Genomic DNA, 18,021 nt, shown 5'->3' with positions numbered 1-18,021 from the left:
ACTGGAAGCTATCGTCCAAAACTGACTCAGGAGGAATCTGTAGCCGCAATGGACTTGAGTTGCATACGGAGAAACTACGTTGATCCAGAACAAGGTTTCATGAACAAGATTCGAGTTAGTTTATTTGCGTAAGGACCAATGAATTTTGGCTTTTACTGGTTATAATGACGAGTAAACGTGGGGACCAGGCTTGCTAATAGACTTTACAATGCCAAGACGCCCACGAATTGTAGCGGTATCTCGGACAACTAGTCAAGGTCGCGCGCCGGCCACTATTCCCGGCATTAGCCTCATGCAAAGAAAAGTCAGCGAACTCAGAGTGTGCCAAGACGAGGCTTCATTTGAGATGTAACACTTCCTAAGGTATACACAGTTCCGATGCGCCGAAAGTAAAGTTGGAGTCCGTTGTGTAAGGTAGGTGTGTATGGTGATGTTAGTTCAGACGACAAGTTTAGAAGTCCGAAGTCTCACGGTAGCACTGACCGAGACTCATAAGATTGCCTACGCACCCTTGATAAGTGAAGGCTTGTCAGTGACGATCTCGGGCCCCTGTCCTTTGCAGACCCCATTTGTTCGGGAATAAGGTATGCGAAGAATCCCTTGATCAACCCTAGGGGCGTGAACTAGGAAAGAAAGAATTGTAAAATGGCTACAAAGTTAAATTAACATTTTAAAGAATTAGACTCACTGCCAGCACAAACGCTAAGATTTCTGATGGGACGAAAGTCTGGCAAGTTGTGATCGTCAGGTCTGAGTTGAAGACAACTCGTGTCGACGGTTTGCACCGGAGAAGGTACCTACCTAGCAACTCCAGGTATCGTCCCGTACAGGTACTTTGGCTCTTGGATGCGTCTATCGGTGATGGATTTGCTTGTTTGCTCTCTAAGCCTGCCTCTGTCATGCATCTGGATCCGTCTTAAGGTGTAATGTGGCACCGTGTATTGTGCGTTTCCTAGCAGCTCTCCATCCTTATTTCATTTCATAACTCCAATTTATTGTGACTCGTGCATTGTCTGCTATATACCTTCAACTAAGGTTCTTCAAATTTTGTCCGACCGAAGACGATCGAATCAAACTTGTCGAATGAGTTACGCCCAACGGTAAAACTTTCTTTCCCAAAGGTTAGGACGTGGCCCGATTAATGCATTTTCTTTTCCTTTATTTTGGTAAATGAGGAAAAACTTATGTACAAATAGCATTTAGCAGCAATTGAAAAGTTGCAATTAACAGTCATTCAAGTTCAGCGGATAAGTCATTTGTCAGAGAAAGTTGCCTCGTACACTGGTTTTCTTACTACTTTCAAGGTATCACACATCTGTAGATGGCTTTAATATTATCGCCTTGACCTTGATTGTGGCTTCTATGCTTTCCGGTCACAGACACGTCACAATGGACACGCATCCTTCCAGCAACTCTCCAGTGCAAACGGCACACTTGAAACCTCTAGTCGCAAACCCCAGGCATCTGATCACATCATGGCCGTGGACAGTTGTTGCTGCGGTGATGCTATCAGTTGTCGTCTTCGGCTACTATGCCTGGGTCGACAAGCTCGGTGCCTCCAAGTTTCCACTCGTGGGCAGTGAGATTGGCCCCGAATACAAAAGAAGGCAGCATTTTATGACACATGCCTGGGACTTGTTCCGCGCCGGGTCTCGCATGGTAAGTCTTTTCATCAGCGGGGATTCAGTGACCTCTCTAACATTGTTTGTCCCAGTTTCCAGACAAGACCTGGCGGGTCACGTCTGATTCTGGCGAGCTCATCGTCGTCCCGCATAAGTTCGCCGATGAGCTTCGCCAGAATGAGGAAGTCTTTGACCGCACACCGTCAATCGAAAACCTGTTAGAAACCAGATACACTGGCGTGAGCGTCACGTCGCCGCTTTTGACGCACATTGTGAAGGCTGACCTGACCCGCAATCTGGGGCGTATCAATCAGAAGCTGTCGGCCGAGGTGCAACGCACAATCACGGCCGAACTGCCTGATACCGGTGTTTGGACGCCGGTCAACATCATCGACGTTCTGCAGCGGGTTGTGGCCATTGTGTCGGGTTTCGTCTTCATGGGTCCCGAGCTCTGCCGCGATGAGGGCTACATACACTCGGCCATCAACTTCACAATGGACGTAGGCAACGCTTCGCTGGCCCTTAAGCGCTGGCCCGTTACCCTGCGGCCCTTTATGCAATACAAGATCCCGGAACTTAGGACGCTGCGGGAACACAAGCGCCGCGCTATCGAATTCCTGCGCCCCATTGTCCGCGAGCGCAAGAGACTGCGAGACCTGGCAAGGTCCGGTGACAAAGACGCCCAGCTCCGGTTGCCTGATGACGTCCTTCAGTGGGCGATCAACAAAGCGGACGAGTTCGGTATGGACAACGACGAGGAACTCGCCTTTCTGCAGCTCGAACTGTCGCTCGGCGCCATCCACACCACCACCAACACAGCGGCACACATCATATACGATCTAGTCGGCCACTGCCCCGAGGTTATCCCCGAGCTGCGCGACGAAATCCGTCAGCAAACTGACGCGCAGATGGGCGTGACAATGTCGGTGCAAGGACTGTACCAGATGAAGCTACTAGACAGCGTGATGCGCGAGTCCCAGCGTATGTCTCCCGGCGTGCCGCACCGCTTCATCCGCCGCATGAAGAGGAACTTCGTCCTTTCCGATGGCACGAAGCTACCCAAGCACGCTATGGTGGCCGTCAACGTGCTCGACACGTTTACGAAACAGGCCTACGTCGGACCTGACCCGGAGCACTACAACCCGTACCGCTTCGTGGACTGGCGGATGAATCGTCAGCCGGACCCTCTGGGCATGGAGAGCGGCAAGGAGGCCGCATATCAATTCGTCAGTGTCACGCGAGAGAACATGTGGTTCGGCTGGGGGAAGCATGCTTGCCCTGGCCGATTCTTTGCCGCCAATGAGATCAAGTTGATTCTGGCTTCTTTGTTGCTTGATTACGACATGAAGATGCCCGATGATTCCGGTGTCAAAGGTCGCTATCCAAACTTAGAGATGGGCCAGATGAGCTTTCCTGATCCTACCAAAAGCATTATGGTGAGGCGGGTCAAGAAATAGAAGCGGTGTTCTGAAGTAGGCTTGTTAGATTTGTGTTAACGTGGTTAGTCATTGAAATGCTACCTCACCAACTCCACACAGCTATTCAATGGATATTAGTGGAATGAATGGACTATTATGTAGACCACGCACTTCATAAACCGCAACTTGACGGAGTATGTTGACTACTTAATGCCAAGCACAGTCTTTATGTGACACCTCAGTGCCATGCACTGTCTTCCTCACGTCTACACCAAATCTGAATCGTGATAAAACAATACAACCAAGCCATCAACTAGTCCTAGAGAGTGAAGCAGGTGATGCAAACAATACTGGAGCAGGAGAACTCAACGCATCGGCTCTTATACCTTGGCTCTAGATTTGAACTCCAACCTCGCCGTCATATCCGGCATTATTTGGTCCACTAGCAAGCTTGTCTTGGGCATGTTCTCGGCGCCCGTCTTGCCTCCTTCCAACCGCCATTCGTAGCCCATCAGCAAATGTGCCAGTGCAATCTTCAACTCAACGCTGGCGAAGAAGCGCCCCGGGCAAGCATGGGTACCATGGCCGAAGCCCCAGTGCGCACTGCTTGTCGTCGCAAAGTTCCAGCGGCCGCTACTGTTTGGGTCCTCCTCCTGCAACCGCAGGTAACGGTGTCCGTCGAACTCGTCACCGCGCTCGCAAACGGATGGGTGCGCCATCCATGAGACGGGAACACCCACGGTAGCCCCGGCGGGAATACGGGTTCCGTCCGATAGCGTGGCGGGTCCTACGGTGGCGCGCTTCATGACGATGACATTTGGCGTGTGGAAGCGCTGCGTCTCCTTGAGCACTGAATCCATGAGCTGGAGCCTGCGCAGCTGGTCCTTTTTGTCGACCTCACTCCAGCGCAGCTCGCCGCTACCCATATTACGAACGATCTCCGCGCGCAGTTCCTCTGCCAAGTCTGGTCTAGCCGCAATATTGAACAAGACGTTGGCAAGCAGAGACGATGATGTGTGCACGGCGGCTAGATTGATGGCCAGCTGCCCTAGCACCACGTCTATCGGCTGACCTTTCTCGGCGGCAACTTCGTCTAGCCACCGCAAGGTGTCAAGCGGCTTGTTATCCTCTTCTTTGTTGGTGTGTGGCTTTGAATTCTTGTTCCAAGTGCCCCAAAGTGCCCGCCGCCGGTGAAGCTCCGGCTCGATGAAGGCGTACACCTGCCTCTGACGTCGCTCCATGACCTTGATCTCGGGGCAGAGTAGGCCCGTGTAGTAGACGATGGGTCGGAGGAGACGCGGCCAGCGGCGAAACGAGAGAACTGCTTGAATCATCTCACGCGCATAGATTATGGACATGTCCAGCCATTCGCGATTATGGCAAAGTGGCTCGCCCAAAAACGCCCGAGAGGATAAGTGAGAGACGAGGAGAAGAGTAGTGTCCCACATGGGCTTCTCCGTAACTGTCCATTCTGCAGACGGTTGTCAGCGCAGCAACAAGCTGAGGAAGCCGCTGCTCTCTTACCCTGGGTGTGAGGAAACAACTCAGTCAGCATCGTGCGGGCCTCACTCGACAGCGGTTCCATAAGCTTTGCTTTTTGGTGGCGTCAGCCAAGGAAGACTCAATTGGATCTGCGTTTTTGCGACGTACGGATTGCTCGGGTGAGTTTAACACGGATGGTTTCTTGAAAGACGCCATGTGCGAAAAGTTTGTGCATCTGTCCAAACGCCGGCCAGTCGCCCATGAAGTCCTTAAGCCCCAGGGTGTGTCAGCAGGTTGCATAATGATGGCGTCCCAGGATCTTACCCGTTTGACTATCTCTTCGAAATTGAAGTTCTTGTCGCTCTGTACCTCCTCCATGGCCCACGGCGGTAGGAGGACGACGAACTCGTTATCGGTGAAAATCTGACACACATTCTGCCCATTCTAGCACTAGGTTAGTAAGGCAATCGAGGAAGTCTCTTCCGCCGGGTGAGAAGTTCTCGACGGTAAGAAGGGAGATTTCTTGGCTTACACGCTTGACAGCCTCGTCAATCACAGCAACGCTATTGCTGATAAACCGTTCTCTAGCCTTTTTGACACCCCCTTCAAAACCGCTTACCGGAATGTTCGGGAATGGCCGCGTTCTTTTGCAAAATACATACAGGACAATTGCTATTTGCAAAAGAGTCAGCAAAAGGAGTGCCCTATCGAAACCTACGCTTTTGATGGCTTGCAATATCGTGCCAGCCATGATGACTAATGAAGCAACGATGAGATATGTATTGGTGTATAGGGTTGGTTCCGGGCATTCTTACCAAGCTGGGAGGCAAGCTTCCCAGTTAAATATAAAAGTCAAGCTTTATCTCGAAAGCAGGGATTGCGCTCTAGTCAGGACGTTCGTCCTTTGTGGTGACAGTTCCACGACCGTTTTTGCATGAATCGTGGCAATGAATAAGATTTGGCACACAGTTGGAAAGGGGTGTATTAAACTGACTGGGGTTGTCAAGGCCGATCTAGAATCACACCCGAGAAGAAGGTATTGTCCGCTAAGTTTGAGCCTTGAACCCCTGGAAAGCTTGATTACACTCTACTCACCTGTCTCTGTCATTATGCCTAACACGAAATGGTAAAGCTTTTCATGACCACATTGGTGCCCTTTTCGGACACTTTGCAGAAGATCGGACCAAGCAGTCGGTTTTCACCAGAATCAGTGCTGCCCCCCGTTCACGTCAGTACGAGAAACTTTGTAGATCAGAACCTTGCTCAGCTGAGTAATAATTCAGTCCGTTATTTCTTCGTGGTATTTATACAGGTAATGAATGTATGCTACTAAAAGGAAATTACTTATCTTGCGGCGCAGTACTCCGTAGCTTTTACTGTTATGTATGTGTTGGCGATGGTGAGCCAGTTTTCTGATTGTTCAGCTCATGATCAAGCGATAGGCCTGAACATCTACGTTAAGTTAATAATAGGGTCCTGTTTCTCTTAATGAACATGTGAGGGTACAGCTTCAACATGTCAGAAAGCAGAAGTGATTGGGCAGCCGATTCCAATGTCTTAGTTATGTTTGCGCATTTTATCAGCACACGGTGCCTTAGCAAGTATGAGATGTTAATGGATGCTGGAACACAACAACTTTGAGTGATATGTTGATTATTGCAAGAATGCTATTTGGATAAGCTACAGCAGGATTTAGCGTTTTGCGACACTTTACGTCCATGAACCAACCTTGGCTAGTTTCATGGCACTAGAAAAAATCTAATTTCCTTGAAAATGAGAAGCTGCTCATGAATAGGTTAAGGCGCTACCTACCTAGCCATTCAAACACTTTAGTTCAGCTTCCCTTGATAAACAAGTAGGATGGGATAGTCGAGACCTTAGGAGGAACTTGGGTACCCATTTCCTGGTGGCGGGTGGCGGGTGGCGGGTACAGAGCTGCTAATAGCTTTACATCCGTCATTTAGAAGTAACGTGTCCACTGCCTAGCTTAGGCGAATTGGAAACAATTGATTTTGTTGAGGGAGATGTAAAAGGCTGTCACCTTACACACCGAAATATGAACCCAGTTTGTCTTGTTTAGGCCTTCCAATCGCCCTTGTAAGAGGATGGTAACACAATCTGTAGGTTATGCGGCACCAGGTTAGTAAAAATGTGTAAGCACTAGCATGAACTGGGTTAGATAGTAGCGTGTTGCCCTTTGCATTGGTCAGCCTGATGAGGAGCAGTAAGCCATGCATGGAGGTGTAACTATGCAACCACCTCAAACAGGCATCCAGGCAGCCGTCGCCTTATAGATCGTCTAGGCTTCCGCCTCGTACCCAATGTTCCCTAGAGCTGGATGCGGGGTGCCCACAGTCTGCCCCAAAAGCACTCTTCTACAACCTCTAATCTAGGCGCACGTGTTTGATAGTGTTGCACGAGTGAGATTGTGGCGTTGAAGCCAGGTTCTGCTTCTTCGACAGGTGTAGGAGAGCTAATTGTTTGTTGGCCCCCATACAACCTTGACTTTTCCTCCGTTGATCCCGAACCCCTTTCTATTGTTACGACCCGTTAAGTATGCCTAACAGAGAAACTAGCCCCACTCGAGGACAGCGGCTAGAGACAAGATATATGCAGGCGACGGAAGGGACAAGGGTCGCCCCGCCGGAAAAGGAAGAACTATGTTCAAGTCACGTGATGATAAGAAAGGAATAAGAGATACGACTCTTGGCATGTCGGCTGCCGACAATCGAGATATCGGCAAGCGACGACGCGGACGTCGGCCTTGGGAAACGGGACTTGTATATAGACCAGGACTTGAGCACCTGCTCAAGCCCTCTAGATAGTTCTTCAGCAATCAACTTGTAATTCATCCTCGATGACTTTCAGCTTAGCTCACAGTTTGTGATATTACTATACCTCGTTACCTAGTGTAAGACTGATCACCTTACCCTAACCCTCGATCTACCAGTACGACATACCTGTATACGACGCAAGACCTATTGTTAGTATCGTAGCCTCAACTTCTGTTAGCAGAAACCCTACTGTCACTAGCTGGCCGTAACATCTATAAACCAAACCTTTTCTTCGCCTATCGACTCAAGTATGTGAAATTGCCGCGAATGAAAATTAATCCTTCCGATGCCTATACCGCGTTTTTCCCCTCAAACCATGCCTCTAAATGATAACGACCAGCATTCTGAGGATCCCTCTCTGGCGGACAATGCGTGGAGCGAATGGATATGGTCTCCAGAGCATGGCAGGTACTACTGCTACCGTTCGCTTGAAGGAGGTTGGTTTATCTGTTTCATTCTTCAAAAGTACTGGAGAATTGTTCTTGAATGAGGCAAGAGAAACAGTAAACTGACAATTGGTTCACTGAACAGTCGTGGAATATCAATGGGACTCCATGACAGAAGACGAAGTTCGCACTCCATTGGATCAGGCTGAGAAAGGTAAGACGAACACTAAGACTTAATATTCTAAAAGCATTTTCTGATATTATCAACATATTTTCAGCCGAAGAGAGCGTTCACCAGAAGCCTATACTTAGCCGCTCATCCCAGGGAAGTGGATCCATTGAGGAGGCTCCTGTGTCGAGTGAAAAAGACTCTCTGGAGACTGAGCGCGAACGCGAAGCAAGTTCTATAAATTCCCCGAACCATTGGTCTGAAATTCCTGGTTTGCCTGCGTCAACACGTGCGACTATCGGTGGCGTTCTAGACGGTAACGATAGCAATGATAAGAGGCCCCAAGTATCTTATGTAGACGCAGGTATGAGTAATATTCCAGGTTCAAATTTAAACTAACGTGTATCTCTTAGTGCGTCCCGAAGTTGATACCCTCTGGTTTTCAGAAGTAGACCCAAGTATGTGCAGTCATTATCGGTTCAATTTTGGTTACTGAGGAGCAATTCTAACCTATTAAAGGTTACCGCGTCCAGCCATCAAACACGTTCCAACCTGGGACGGTCAGTTTACCAACATAATACCAGTATGACAGTTGGTTGACAACTCTTAAGATTTTCAAAATTTTATGGTCAGAGTTATACGAATATGATCGTTTTCGTCCGCAGTCACATGCCCTAAGCGAAACAAAAGATCGAAGAGATCATCCGTATTATGTTGGTATTCGTCGATTTATTGTAGCGGCTGTTGATGAAGGAGACATTGTTTGTGTGTTAGTAACCCCGATATTTTTTGTTCTAATGTGGATGTTTTTAGAGCTAAGAGTGTTTCTCTTTTTTCCCTTTCGTTTTTCCATGGATCCGTGGTAATGATTAACTCTTGCCTTCACACAGCCCAGTTTTGACATACGGCGGCAGAGGCTGCAGCAAGTTTGGCGTCAATCCAAAAGATCACGGAGTTGTCTATCACCACCCCAAACATCCGCACAAAATAAGAGCAGAACCGCATCTCGGATTTGAACCCGTATGCGTACGACTTACAGTTGAAGGAGAAATACTACAAAAAGAATGCCGCATTAACTACGCAGAGCAATCCAGGTTCGAAATGAACGTCAAGGTTTTCATCATTGGTTCTGTGATCAATGAACACATTGAAAGGTTCAAAAACTCCGTTGAACACTGCGAGAGGAAGCACGACCGTTTTACGGAAGCCTTAAACGAGTCTAATGTAGAGACGAAGAGTCCCAAAGACACTAGATTTGAAACATCAGCTGATAACGAGAGGAATGAAACAAGCAAGGAAACCTCACCTTCAACCGTGGATGAAACCAGTTTCCAGACTTCAGAGCATGGGAAATCTGCTGCTAATAGCGAGAGAAGCATCTCGAAGGGCTCTGTTGAAATTCCCGGTACAGCGGTTGACAGCATGTCGAGCTCACACCCCGCTGTTCCACAGTCAATCAACTTATCAGCAGACTCAGGTTACTACAGCCGAACCACGGACAGCAACTGTCCGTCAAAAGCTGTTTCTGTCTGTTCGAATGCATCGACTACGAGCTCTCTAGGCCTACCCGCCGAGACTTTGCAAGGTTACATATCTCTCATTGGAAACTACATTACTTGTGTAATCGGAGAATCAAATTGGTTTCAAGATGCAATGCAGTATCATTCCCAATCATTCGTCGAAGAGGTATTCAACAAGACTCTGAAAACATTTTCTCGACAACTTTCCACCGAAGATCCCTCGCAGCCACCACACCGTAGCTCACTGGTAGCCCATGCAGGGCGATTCATTCGGCGTTATCGACCGCGTATTATTCGTCAAATTCGGGATAGTGCTCAGTTCTTCGTCGACAGTCAAAAAGCCATTAGTCTTACAGGTGACGACCAGCTGTCTTTGGCCGAGAGGATCGCACTTCTCGACAAAGATCCCATTGAAAATGAGGTTTTCGACGAGGCCGTGGAGAGCGACGACGAAGATGACACGGATGCTCTTCCTGACTTAGGCCCAGTCACCGAATTTATTTTTGGAGGTTGTGCTTTTGTCGAGTTCTGTTCCAGTCTGCGCAGATCGTTGTATGATCTTCATTCTCCGATAATGAGCAACATTGGTTTGCTGGTAAAAGAATCGTTGACACAGAGCCCACCAAAAGTATGCACGGACTGTTCATCAAGCAACGAACAATCTTCTGAGGACAAGACGCCTTGCAATGATCACACAGAGCCGTTTTCTATTTTGATTGAAACGGACTGGAGACCTCTTAAATTCCTTCAGATTCAGTTTGGAGACAAGATGCAGCCGTTGCGATCTATCATTACGTACACTGGGCTTGCCTCCTCGGCGTTCGCTACAACATGTTCAGAATACTTGAAGCTGAACTGGCCAACTAGCGGTACGGAACTCCTCCGTGCAGTAGAACGAGGAATATCTGATGACGTTTTTAACGTCGGTGACGAAAGAACTTTTCAAGGGAACGGTATGACTGGAACTGCATCGCCTTCCAGGAATTTTTAACTCACTGACAAACTTCTAGGTAGTTCAAAGGCATCCAAAATTAATGTTGTCCTTTCCAATTCAGGTAAAGTATCTATTCAGGCATCTGGAACTAAAGACTTTCTAGTCCAAATTGCCCAACAAACGGCGTGGATATGTTCAGCAATGCGATCGCCACCAAGCCAAGATGACGATGAGACCACACATCAGTATTGCAAAGCAGTTTTTCAGGAAGATAGTAACAAAGGCATTGAAGGAGCTCCAAATTTTTCTCGAAAATTTCTTATTACTTGTCAGTTTGAGGATATCCCCTTCAGAGAGCGTGAAAGCAGCTGCTGGCTCAATCTTGTCAGTTTTGATGCTGTCATTGCCAAGGGCTTTCCGGTTCCGCAACGGCAAGAAGAGAAGGGAATCGAAATACCGCTTGCGGTATTGGCTCAAATGGCTGGAATTCAGCACGCAGTTGAGTTCATGGGTGGTTTCGTCATGAAAGGCCCCACGTCAATGCTGGTCCCTATCAGCCGCAATGCCGACATTATCCAATGGCACCTGGTTTCGTCTCCAAATCACCGACAAAGACTTTCTTACGCAGAAGGCGTAAGTCAGTGCAGGCATCGTGCGCTGGTCGACCAAGTCAGCCTCGAGGCGTTGTACAGCAGTCGCGCTATTGTTGGATGGTGGAGACAGGCGAGAACGAGGCTAGGAGACGAAGATGTTGATTACGAAGGTATCGACTACTCAACGGCAAAAGACTACGCCCCCGCTGTTAAGATCTCCAATATTTCAGCCGGTTTCCAGCAATTCGGTACCGCACAGATAGAATTTGTGCTCGGCCGAAAGGATTTCCGATTTCACATGAAATGGGCCGGCGCATACGAAGATATGCTTATTGCAGCAAAGAACATGAGAATCTTGCTCTACGACACTGGTGAAAAGAGGGCTTGGCTTGTAAGTGGTGACGAAGTTATCCTACACATCATCAGGAAGCGAGGTTCCATGAAGCCTTTCATTGTGAACGGTGAAAAGGTCAGAATACCATGCGCAGACTCCGCAGAGCAAAGCTTGTTACGAAATAGAAAGTTGGTGCTCATAGACGATGATGAAAAGCCCGAGACATTGCGATCAATGGCCTCCAGATACTTCGACATTTTAGAGTATCTTTTAGCCCTAAATGTGGAGAAGAGACAACAGCCACAGACACCTGTCGGTATACCTTTCCAAGATGATCTGCTTGGTTATGAGTTCATGGCCGTCGTAGATAGGCGCATGACCGGACATCTCAAGAAATACACCCTCTCAAAGACGAGTGGCGGGTGGATCAAGCTTGTGGAAGACAGCGATGCTTTGGTCCTTCTCGCGAGTGGGTTCAAGGATTTGATCTGCCCAGCAGAGGATGCCAACGGTCTATGTCACACCTGGCGCACCTTACCAAAAGAGAAGGATTACCTCGCCACCAAAGTCGAACTTCTTCTTGACCTCTATAATGAGGCAGGGTGTAGGCTCAGTCACGATTATCTTACATCAACACATCTTTCCTGGCACAGAGGTACAAGTTTGTTCGAATCCTGCGCAGAACCCAAGTCTTTCCAGTGTTCCTGTGACAGAGTGCAAGAGATTGTACCAAGATTCAATGTTACAGCTGTTGTCCCACCGGGAAAGTTAGAACGAGGAGGGGCAGTGATATTTGGGAAGAGTTCCAGAAGTTTTGGGAAGACTTCTCACATAGGAAAATACCGGGCATGTGTGGTTGATAAGAAACAAGATAAATGCTCGGGTTTGTACAAGCAACCAAACACCAGTTTGAGTTTATCGAACAATTCTGATAGGGATAGCGCGTTGGGGCAAAGCATTTCATCATCAGATGAGATGGCATGAGGGCATCAATAATAGAGAACGAATGCATATTGTGTTTTGAAACGATTTCTATCATCTCCACAACCATGAGTCGTATGATTTGAAGGTGTTTAAATAATCTTTTTTCTTTATAGTCGGATATGGATGTGATGAGGAAGGATGAGGAGGTGTAGCAGTGGAATTCGAATCGAGGTCTCGTTTACTTTGGCTCGGCGCGTACAATGGTCTTGGTTGTGCTTGTGAGGTTGAATCCAAGAGTGGGTGAGTGAATTATGGAGTAAACGGAAAATTGAGCCTAAGAGTGAGTACGGAATGGGCTGTGTTCAGTTAGCGAGGGGAAAATGAACGAATTCAAACCCTGTGCTTGGCTTCTAGGTGGCGCTATTGAAGGCTTGCATGTTGAATTGTCGTTATCTGCACCTGTGCATCTCACCAAGTCTTCCAACGAACCATCGGTGTCCGTCATAAACCTTCCATCCTCCCCTTCATCACCACCGGTTCGAGCGCTTCTCCTGTTTGTTACCTTGGTAGTCGTACTGTTTCCGGGCGTTGTGAGGTGGCCCGACTTCCGGGTCACGATGAGTCTGATATCCGCAAAGGGGGCGGTGCACACGGGGACTCGTAGGCTCGATACCACTTGGGCATGCAACCGTGAGAGGCTTTGGCAGTTTTTTTGTACGCTTCACATACGGCAACATTTCGTCCTCTCGGCGGAGGCCTCCCATGCCTGCTATCATTGGTCGGCCGAGGTCGAGGTTGGGACAGGATATATAACAACTTTACAGTTAAGGTTAAGTGGGCTTAGCCGCCGCATCACACGGCACAATCAGCCCATCTGCTGTCTCAAACTACAAGGGGTGTTTCCTTGGAGACCTGGACACTGCGTGACTAATCTAGCTACCGGGCGCAAACAAGCGTGAAATTTGAATGGTCTCTGGAGTGGCGCAGCGGCGGAGTCGGTAGGCCAAGTGAGTAGACGGACCAACCACACGCCGGGGCGACTTGGTTTTACCAATTACGGACAGACGTGCCGGGGGTTTTTGCGGCACAGCATCGCCCGGCCGGGGTCGACCGCTTGGGGGTTGACGACTCCCACTCGGCATCGCGAGAGAGAATCCTGCATCGCCAAGAACGGCCAGAAAAGAAGCATGGAAAAAAGTCCTTGAATAGCCTCCTCCCGGCCGAGTATGGTTGTGGCGTTCTTGTTCCCCGGCATCATCGCAATATCTCAAGAGGGGAATTTAAAGCGTCGATCGACTATACTCAGATACATACAACGTCGTTTAAACTTATTTTTTCAGCCTACCTTAACATCATCCGAATAAAACACGAGAGGGATCGTCGAGCTTCATCATGAATCTGCACACCTGGGAGGTCGCCCAAATAGTCCGGACCGTCCTCATCGGTATAGCACTCCTCCCGGCCATCATACTCACCGCACTCATCTACCGCAAGCCGGGCGCCAAACATGATCACACCCGCCGATGGGTAGACTTCACCAAGATCGCTCTGGGGCTTTGGAGCTTGTGAGTGCATCTCGGGTTTTTTCTTCTGTCGTGACCAAAACCTGCGTCTGGAGGACCCCTTCAAAGGAGCTTTCCCGGGCAAAGACTTGGGAATTACGGAATGCTGACCTCGTCCGGTTTTGACCGTCCCAGATCCTACTTGCTCATCTTCATCGCCCATGTCATCAGCATCGTCATGGTGGCCCGCCAGAGGCAGGGTTCGGTGCGCCGCCCGCGGGAATACGACGCCGTCCCCTACCTTCATGCCGTCGCCTCGCTGTTCTATGTCTTTAGCGAGATCGGCATCTTCCTCGCCCTGTTCCACCTCGGCCACGCCTTGACTCAGCTCCGTACCGGCGCCGTGGCGGACGAGTCCAAGGCCTACCGCAACGGCCGGAAGGCCGTCTTCGGCGTGTCCGTCCTCATCGCCCTTCTGGGCCTCGCAGTCTTTGCTGTTATGATGGTCTTCAATGTCATGAACAGCGGATTGGGGCACAGGAGCACATATTCCGATTGGGACAAGGTCCTGAAGTGGAACCAAGTCGGTTCATACATTTACCTTGCCAAGGCCATTATCTGGGCTATTGCCTCCTTCGGCATCGTCTGTTGTGTCTTCAAGGCCCGGAAGGAGGCCAAGAATAGCCCGGTGCACAAGGTAAGTTGGGGTCTCGTATAATCTACGCATGAAACTTTTCGGCAAGGTCTTGCATCACTGACTTTAGAATGTTCTTCTTCTAGGCCGGCTCTCTCTTGGGCTTCGCTGCATTCATCTGGCTCACATCTTTTACCTGGGCCCTGGTAGACACTATCGTCAGGAATTTTGCTTCGTACGGCATGTCCATGCCGTACATTGACATCTTCGACGTTCTGATCTACACCTGGGCCGTCTTCATCGTCTTGGCGTTGCTCTACACTTTGGCTGCCAAGGACGCGTACGGCCTATCGAGAACCCACTACGAGGTGACCAAGAACGAGCGGGCCGCATAGGATACTTGTCGCCACCAATAATATCAATATCACGGCCGTTTCTAGAACTGTATGAATGCTATAGGGATGACGGATGCGTTGGAATGGTGAATGGCGGGATGAGTGTGTGTCGTTTGTTGGTAGGAGATTGCGGGCAGACCAGAAGCTGGACTTGGATAGCATGGTGGTTAGTTAGAACATGAGATTACGACCAAGTGTTATTTTATATCATAATCATAAACTTTATGTTCTGGGGGCATGTTCTGTAGGTTGCCCTCTGTTGGTCGATGTGACTGCCTTGCGGCGTACTCATGGTACTACGAAGCTTCTTAACAGCCTAAATCAATACTCTTTCTTTTTTTATTAGTATCCGCAGGACGCCTTCAGCAATATTATGGCCACCTAAACAAACTTTGCGATCTAAATTCAGTATATATGTAACATAAGGTAGTTAACTGGTTTTTGACGACAAACAAATATTATCCGTGTTCTTTTTTTCTGTTTGTCCGGTGACTTATGCACGTCCTATCACATCCAATATCCAAAATGTCATCTTCGGGCTGGACTGAATGATGATATACATTAACCTCTATTGTGCTTGTGTAGTATAGATTGCATTTTAACGCTCAATTTGAGAAGCATCTTTCAACAGACTGTAAACAGAGTTTTCCACATTCTCATCTGGACAAATGAGGACCCAGGGCTACCGCAGAATCTGGTTCTCATCAAAGCGTGAACAGTGGTAGAGGGGCTGAGGCTTGGAAAGCGGGAACTATACTCACAACAAGTATGACGTACTCAAGTTTCAAGAAGAATCTAAACGAGGTATGCCAACCCACGGCCTCGTGAGGAGGTTGCTTAGCACTGCCGACAACCGAGAGGTATGGCCCAGCAAATCTGCTGATGTGTAAAATGACCGGGAGACAACCCGAGGCACAGTCACCCATGATCCAGTCTGCTACCTGGGGGCTTTGGGGGATACCTAGTTAAAGGTTCATCGGACACTAAGGAATTTGATTCGTCCGGTATTGTTGAAGACCCAAAAGATTCGTCGCCCAGTGCAACTTACCTGTTCGATATAGCAAATAATAAGTCTCATTCCTCATTATGTTCTAGAAGGCTGCCGGAACATTCGACGTAGCTCCTAGTATCAACTGATTCGATCGCGCTTAATAGTGCTTCATTGTCTTCAAGGGGCTCTGCCCCCAAAAGAGAGCCTGTGTTACCTCGCCTTTGCACGTTGTCTCTTAATCTGCCCGTCAGATAATCCCGAAGCCCTAGGCTATTCGCGATCTCTATTATAGATGAGAAATAGGAGGGTTTTCCCGGCTTCCGGAAGGGGTAAACTCATATCCCAAGGCTGGCTTGCTAGCAGGAGTTCTGTCCGTCGTTCGGCCGAGACTCCGTCAAGACAGACCAAACAAGTTGCCGAACGTATGATTTAATATCGGCCTCGGAAGAGAATTTAAGGCCACTATGATTGAGAATTGAATTAGAACTTTGAATTGGTAGGTTAATTAAATACGTAGGCTGAAGCTACCTAGTCTACACAACAATCGAATTCTATACATGTCTATATAGTGGTATAGAGGTTTGCTCAATGATATGTGTTAAAATCATAATTTATTACTAGTATACACAGGGCAGGCAAGTATCCACTAAAAAGGACCTCTAACCCCGTTTCGGTTAGCAAAGTGCCCCAAGCTCCAGAAGGAAAGGCATGGCGGGGTAGCTCTTGGCTCAGGCCATTTGCGCCGGAGGACAAGCTTAAAAAAAAGTACGGCAGGTCCCTACTGGGGCAGTCCACGTCATTCCAGCTGAGCTTGTGTTCCCTGGGTGCTGAGGAGCTGGAGGCATCGCAGGCTCAAAAAGTAGTCACAGCCAAGGCCTAGACTTGGAAGGAAGGCGGGGGAGGGGGAAACCTCAGATCTTGGCCTTGGCTTCCACCTTTCAAAATTCCCTCGGCCTCCCTCTTTCGCTTCTATCATCATCATCTTCACTCATTCGCAGCTCCTTGTCTTTCTCTCCCCCCAACTTGAGGCCATCGATTTTTGTTCTCATTGATTCCTAAGCCGGCGTTTCACTATTCAATTGCATCGATAACGAACCCTAATCGCCCATCATGAAGCTCGCCGTCTTCAGCGCCAAGCCGTACGACAAGAAATACCTAAATGCCGCTCACGAAGCCAAGAAGGACGAGTTCAAGGAACACTTTGCGAGCAAGGTTGGCAGCCCAGACCTCGAGGTCATATATCACGACTTCTCCCTCTCCTCCGATACCGTCTCCCTCGTTAAGGATGTTGACGCCGTCTGCGTCTTTGTCAACGACGTCCTCAATGCCAATGTGCTCTCCGAGCTGCACAAGACGGGAGTCAAGGCAATCCTGCTACGATGTGCCGGCTTCAATAACGTCGACCTAAAGGAGGCCGAGAAGCTAGGAATCTTCGTCGCCAACGTCCCTTCGTATTCTCCCGAAGCCGTCGCCGAGTTCGCCGTATCCCTGCTGCAGACGCTCAATCGACGCACCCACCGAGCCTACAATCGTACCCGCGAAGGCAACTTCAACCTCGATGGTCTATTGGGAAAGACCGTACACGGCAAGACGGTTGGTATTATCGGCACGGGAAGGATTGGTGTGTCTATGGCTCGCATCATGAAGGGCTTCGGCTGCAAACTATACGCCTTCGATCCTTACGAGTCGGATGCATTCAAGGAGCTGGGCGAGTACCTACCCCTTGAGGAGCTGCTTCCCAAGTGCGACTTTATCAGCCTGCATTGCCCCTTGATGGAAAAGACGAAGCACATCATTAACGAAAAGACACTGAAGCTGATGAAGCCCGGGTCTATGCTGGTCAACACGTCTCGTGGCGGGCTCATCGATACCAAGGCCGTAACCCATGCCCTGAAGAGTAAGCACCTGGGTGGTTTGGCCCTGGACGTGTATGAGGGCGAGGGAGACCTCTTCTATAACGACCATTCGGGCCACATTATTGACGATGACGTTCTCACACGGCTGATGACGTTCCCGAACGTGCTGATCTGTGGTCACCAAGGCTTCTTCACAGAGGAGGCGCTGCAGGAGATTTCGGAGTGCACGTTCCGCAACCTCGAGGACTTCATCCTTGGACGCAAGTGTCAAAATTCGTTGGTAAGGGAGGAGTTCGCGCTGGCTCGCAGAGAATCCTTGCCAGTGCGCATCGTGTAAGCGGTTCTCCAAGATAGCTTCGGCTTGGTGGGTTAACGGAACACCCTGGAATTGATCGACAAGTTGTGACCCGCGACCAAGTTGGTTGCC

At 49.1% G+C, this 18,021-nt stretch overlaps 6 protein-coding genes across 6 annotated transcripts; 5 read left to right on the top strand and 1 right to left on the bottom strand.

Annotated features, from left to right (window-relative positions):
• Positions 1 to 1,503: 1,503 nt before the first annotated feature.
• Positions 1,504 to 3,079, top strand: CTRU02_205013 (cytochrome p450; the record flags this gene model as incomplete). The annotated part of the gene is made up of 2 exons (XM_036724399.1): positions 1,504 to 1,659; positions 1,715 to 3,079. 2 exons carry the CDS (start codon positions 1,504 to 1,506, stop codon positions 3,077 to 3,079), a joined length of 1,521 nt encoding a protein of 506 aa, XP_036584026.1.
• A 341-nt stretch (positions 3,080 to 3,420) lies between these two features.
• CTRU02_205012 (cytochrome p450) lies at positions 3,421 to 4,281 on the bottom strand (the record flags this gene model as incomplete). The annotated part of the gene is made up of 1 exon (XM_036724400.2): positions 3,421 to 4,281. One exon carries the CDS (start codon positions 4,279 to 4,281, stop codon positions 3,421 to 3,423), a length of 861 nt encoding a protein of 286 aa, XP_036584027.2.
• A 3,391-nt stretch (positions 4,282 to 7,672) lies between these two features.
• Positions 7,673 to 8,589, top strand: CTRU02_205011 (uncharacterized protein; the record flags this gene model as incomplete). The annotated part of the gene is made up of 6 exons (XM_036724401.1): positions 7,673 to 7,793; positions 7,888 to 7,956; positions 8,021 to 8,275; positions 8,325 to 8,369; positions 8,431 to 8,471; positions 8,545 to 8,589. 6 exons carry the CDS (start codon positions 7,673 to 7,675, stop codon positions 8,587 to 8,589), a joined length of 576 nt encoding a protein of 191 aa, XP_036584028.1.
• Positions 8,590 to 10,566: 1,977 nt separating this feature from the next.
• CTRU02_205010 (uncharacterized protein) lies at positions 10,567 to 12,276 on the top strand (the record flags this gene model as incomplete). The annotated part of the gene is made up of 2 exons (XM_070204473.1): positions 10,567 to 11,953; positions 12,008 to 12,276. 2 exons carry the CDS (start codon positions 10,567 to 10,569, stop codon positions 12,274 to 12,276), a joined length of 1,656 nt encoding a protein of 551 aa, XP_070061577.1.
• A 1,332-nt stretch (positions 12,277 to 13,608) lies between these two features.
• On the top strand, positions 13,609 to 14,747 carry CTRU02_205009 (uncharacterized protein; the record flags this gene model as incomplete). Its single annotated transcript, XM_036724403.2, has 3 exons — positions 13,609 to 13,781; positions 13,914 to 14,415; positions 14,499 to 14,747. The coding sequence occupies 3 exons, from the start codon at positions 13,609 to 13,611 to the stop codon at positions 14,745 to 14,747; spliced, it is 924 nt and encodes a 307-aa protein (XP_036584030.2).
• A 2,101-nt stretch (positions 14,748 to 16,848) lies between these two features.
• On the top strand, positions 16,849 to 17,931 carry CTRU02_205008 (d-hydroxyacid dehydrogenase; the record flags this gene model as incomplete). Its single annotated transcript, XM_036724404.1, has 1 exon — positions 16,849 to 17,931. One exon carries the CDS (start codon positions 16,849 to 16,851, stop codon positions 17,929 to 17,931), a length of 1,083 nt encoding a protein of 360 aa, XP_036584031.1.
• Between the last annotated feature and the right edge of the window lie 90 nt (positions 17,932 to 18,021).

Source organism: Colletotrichum truncatum (assembly GCF_014235925.2).
Source record: "Colletotrichum truncatum strain CMES1059 chromosome Unknown Contig_0003, whole genome shotgun sequence".
Taxonomy (NCBI): domain Eukaryota; kingdom Fungi; phylum Ascomycota; class Sordariomycetes; order Glomerellales; family Glomerellaceae; genus Colletotrichum; species Colletotrichum truncatum.
This window is presented reverse-complemented; position numbering and strand designations above follow the sequence as displayed.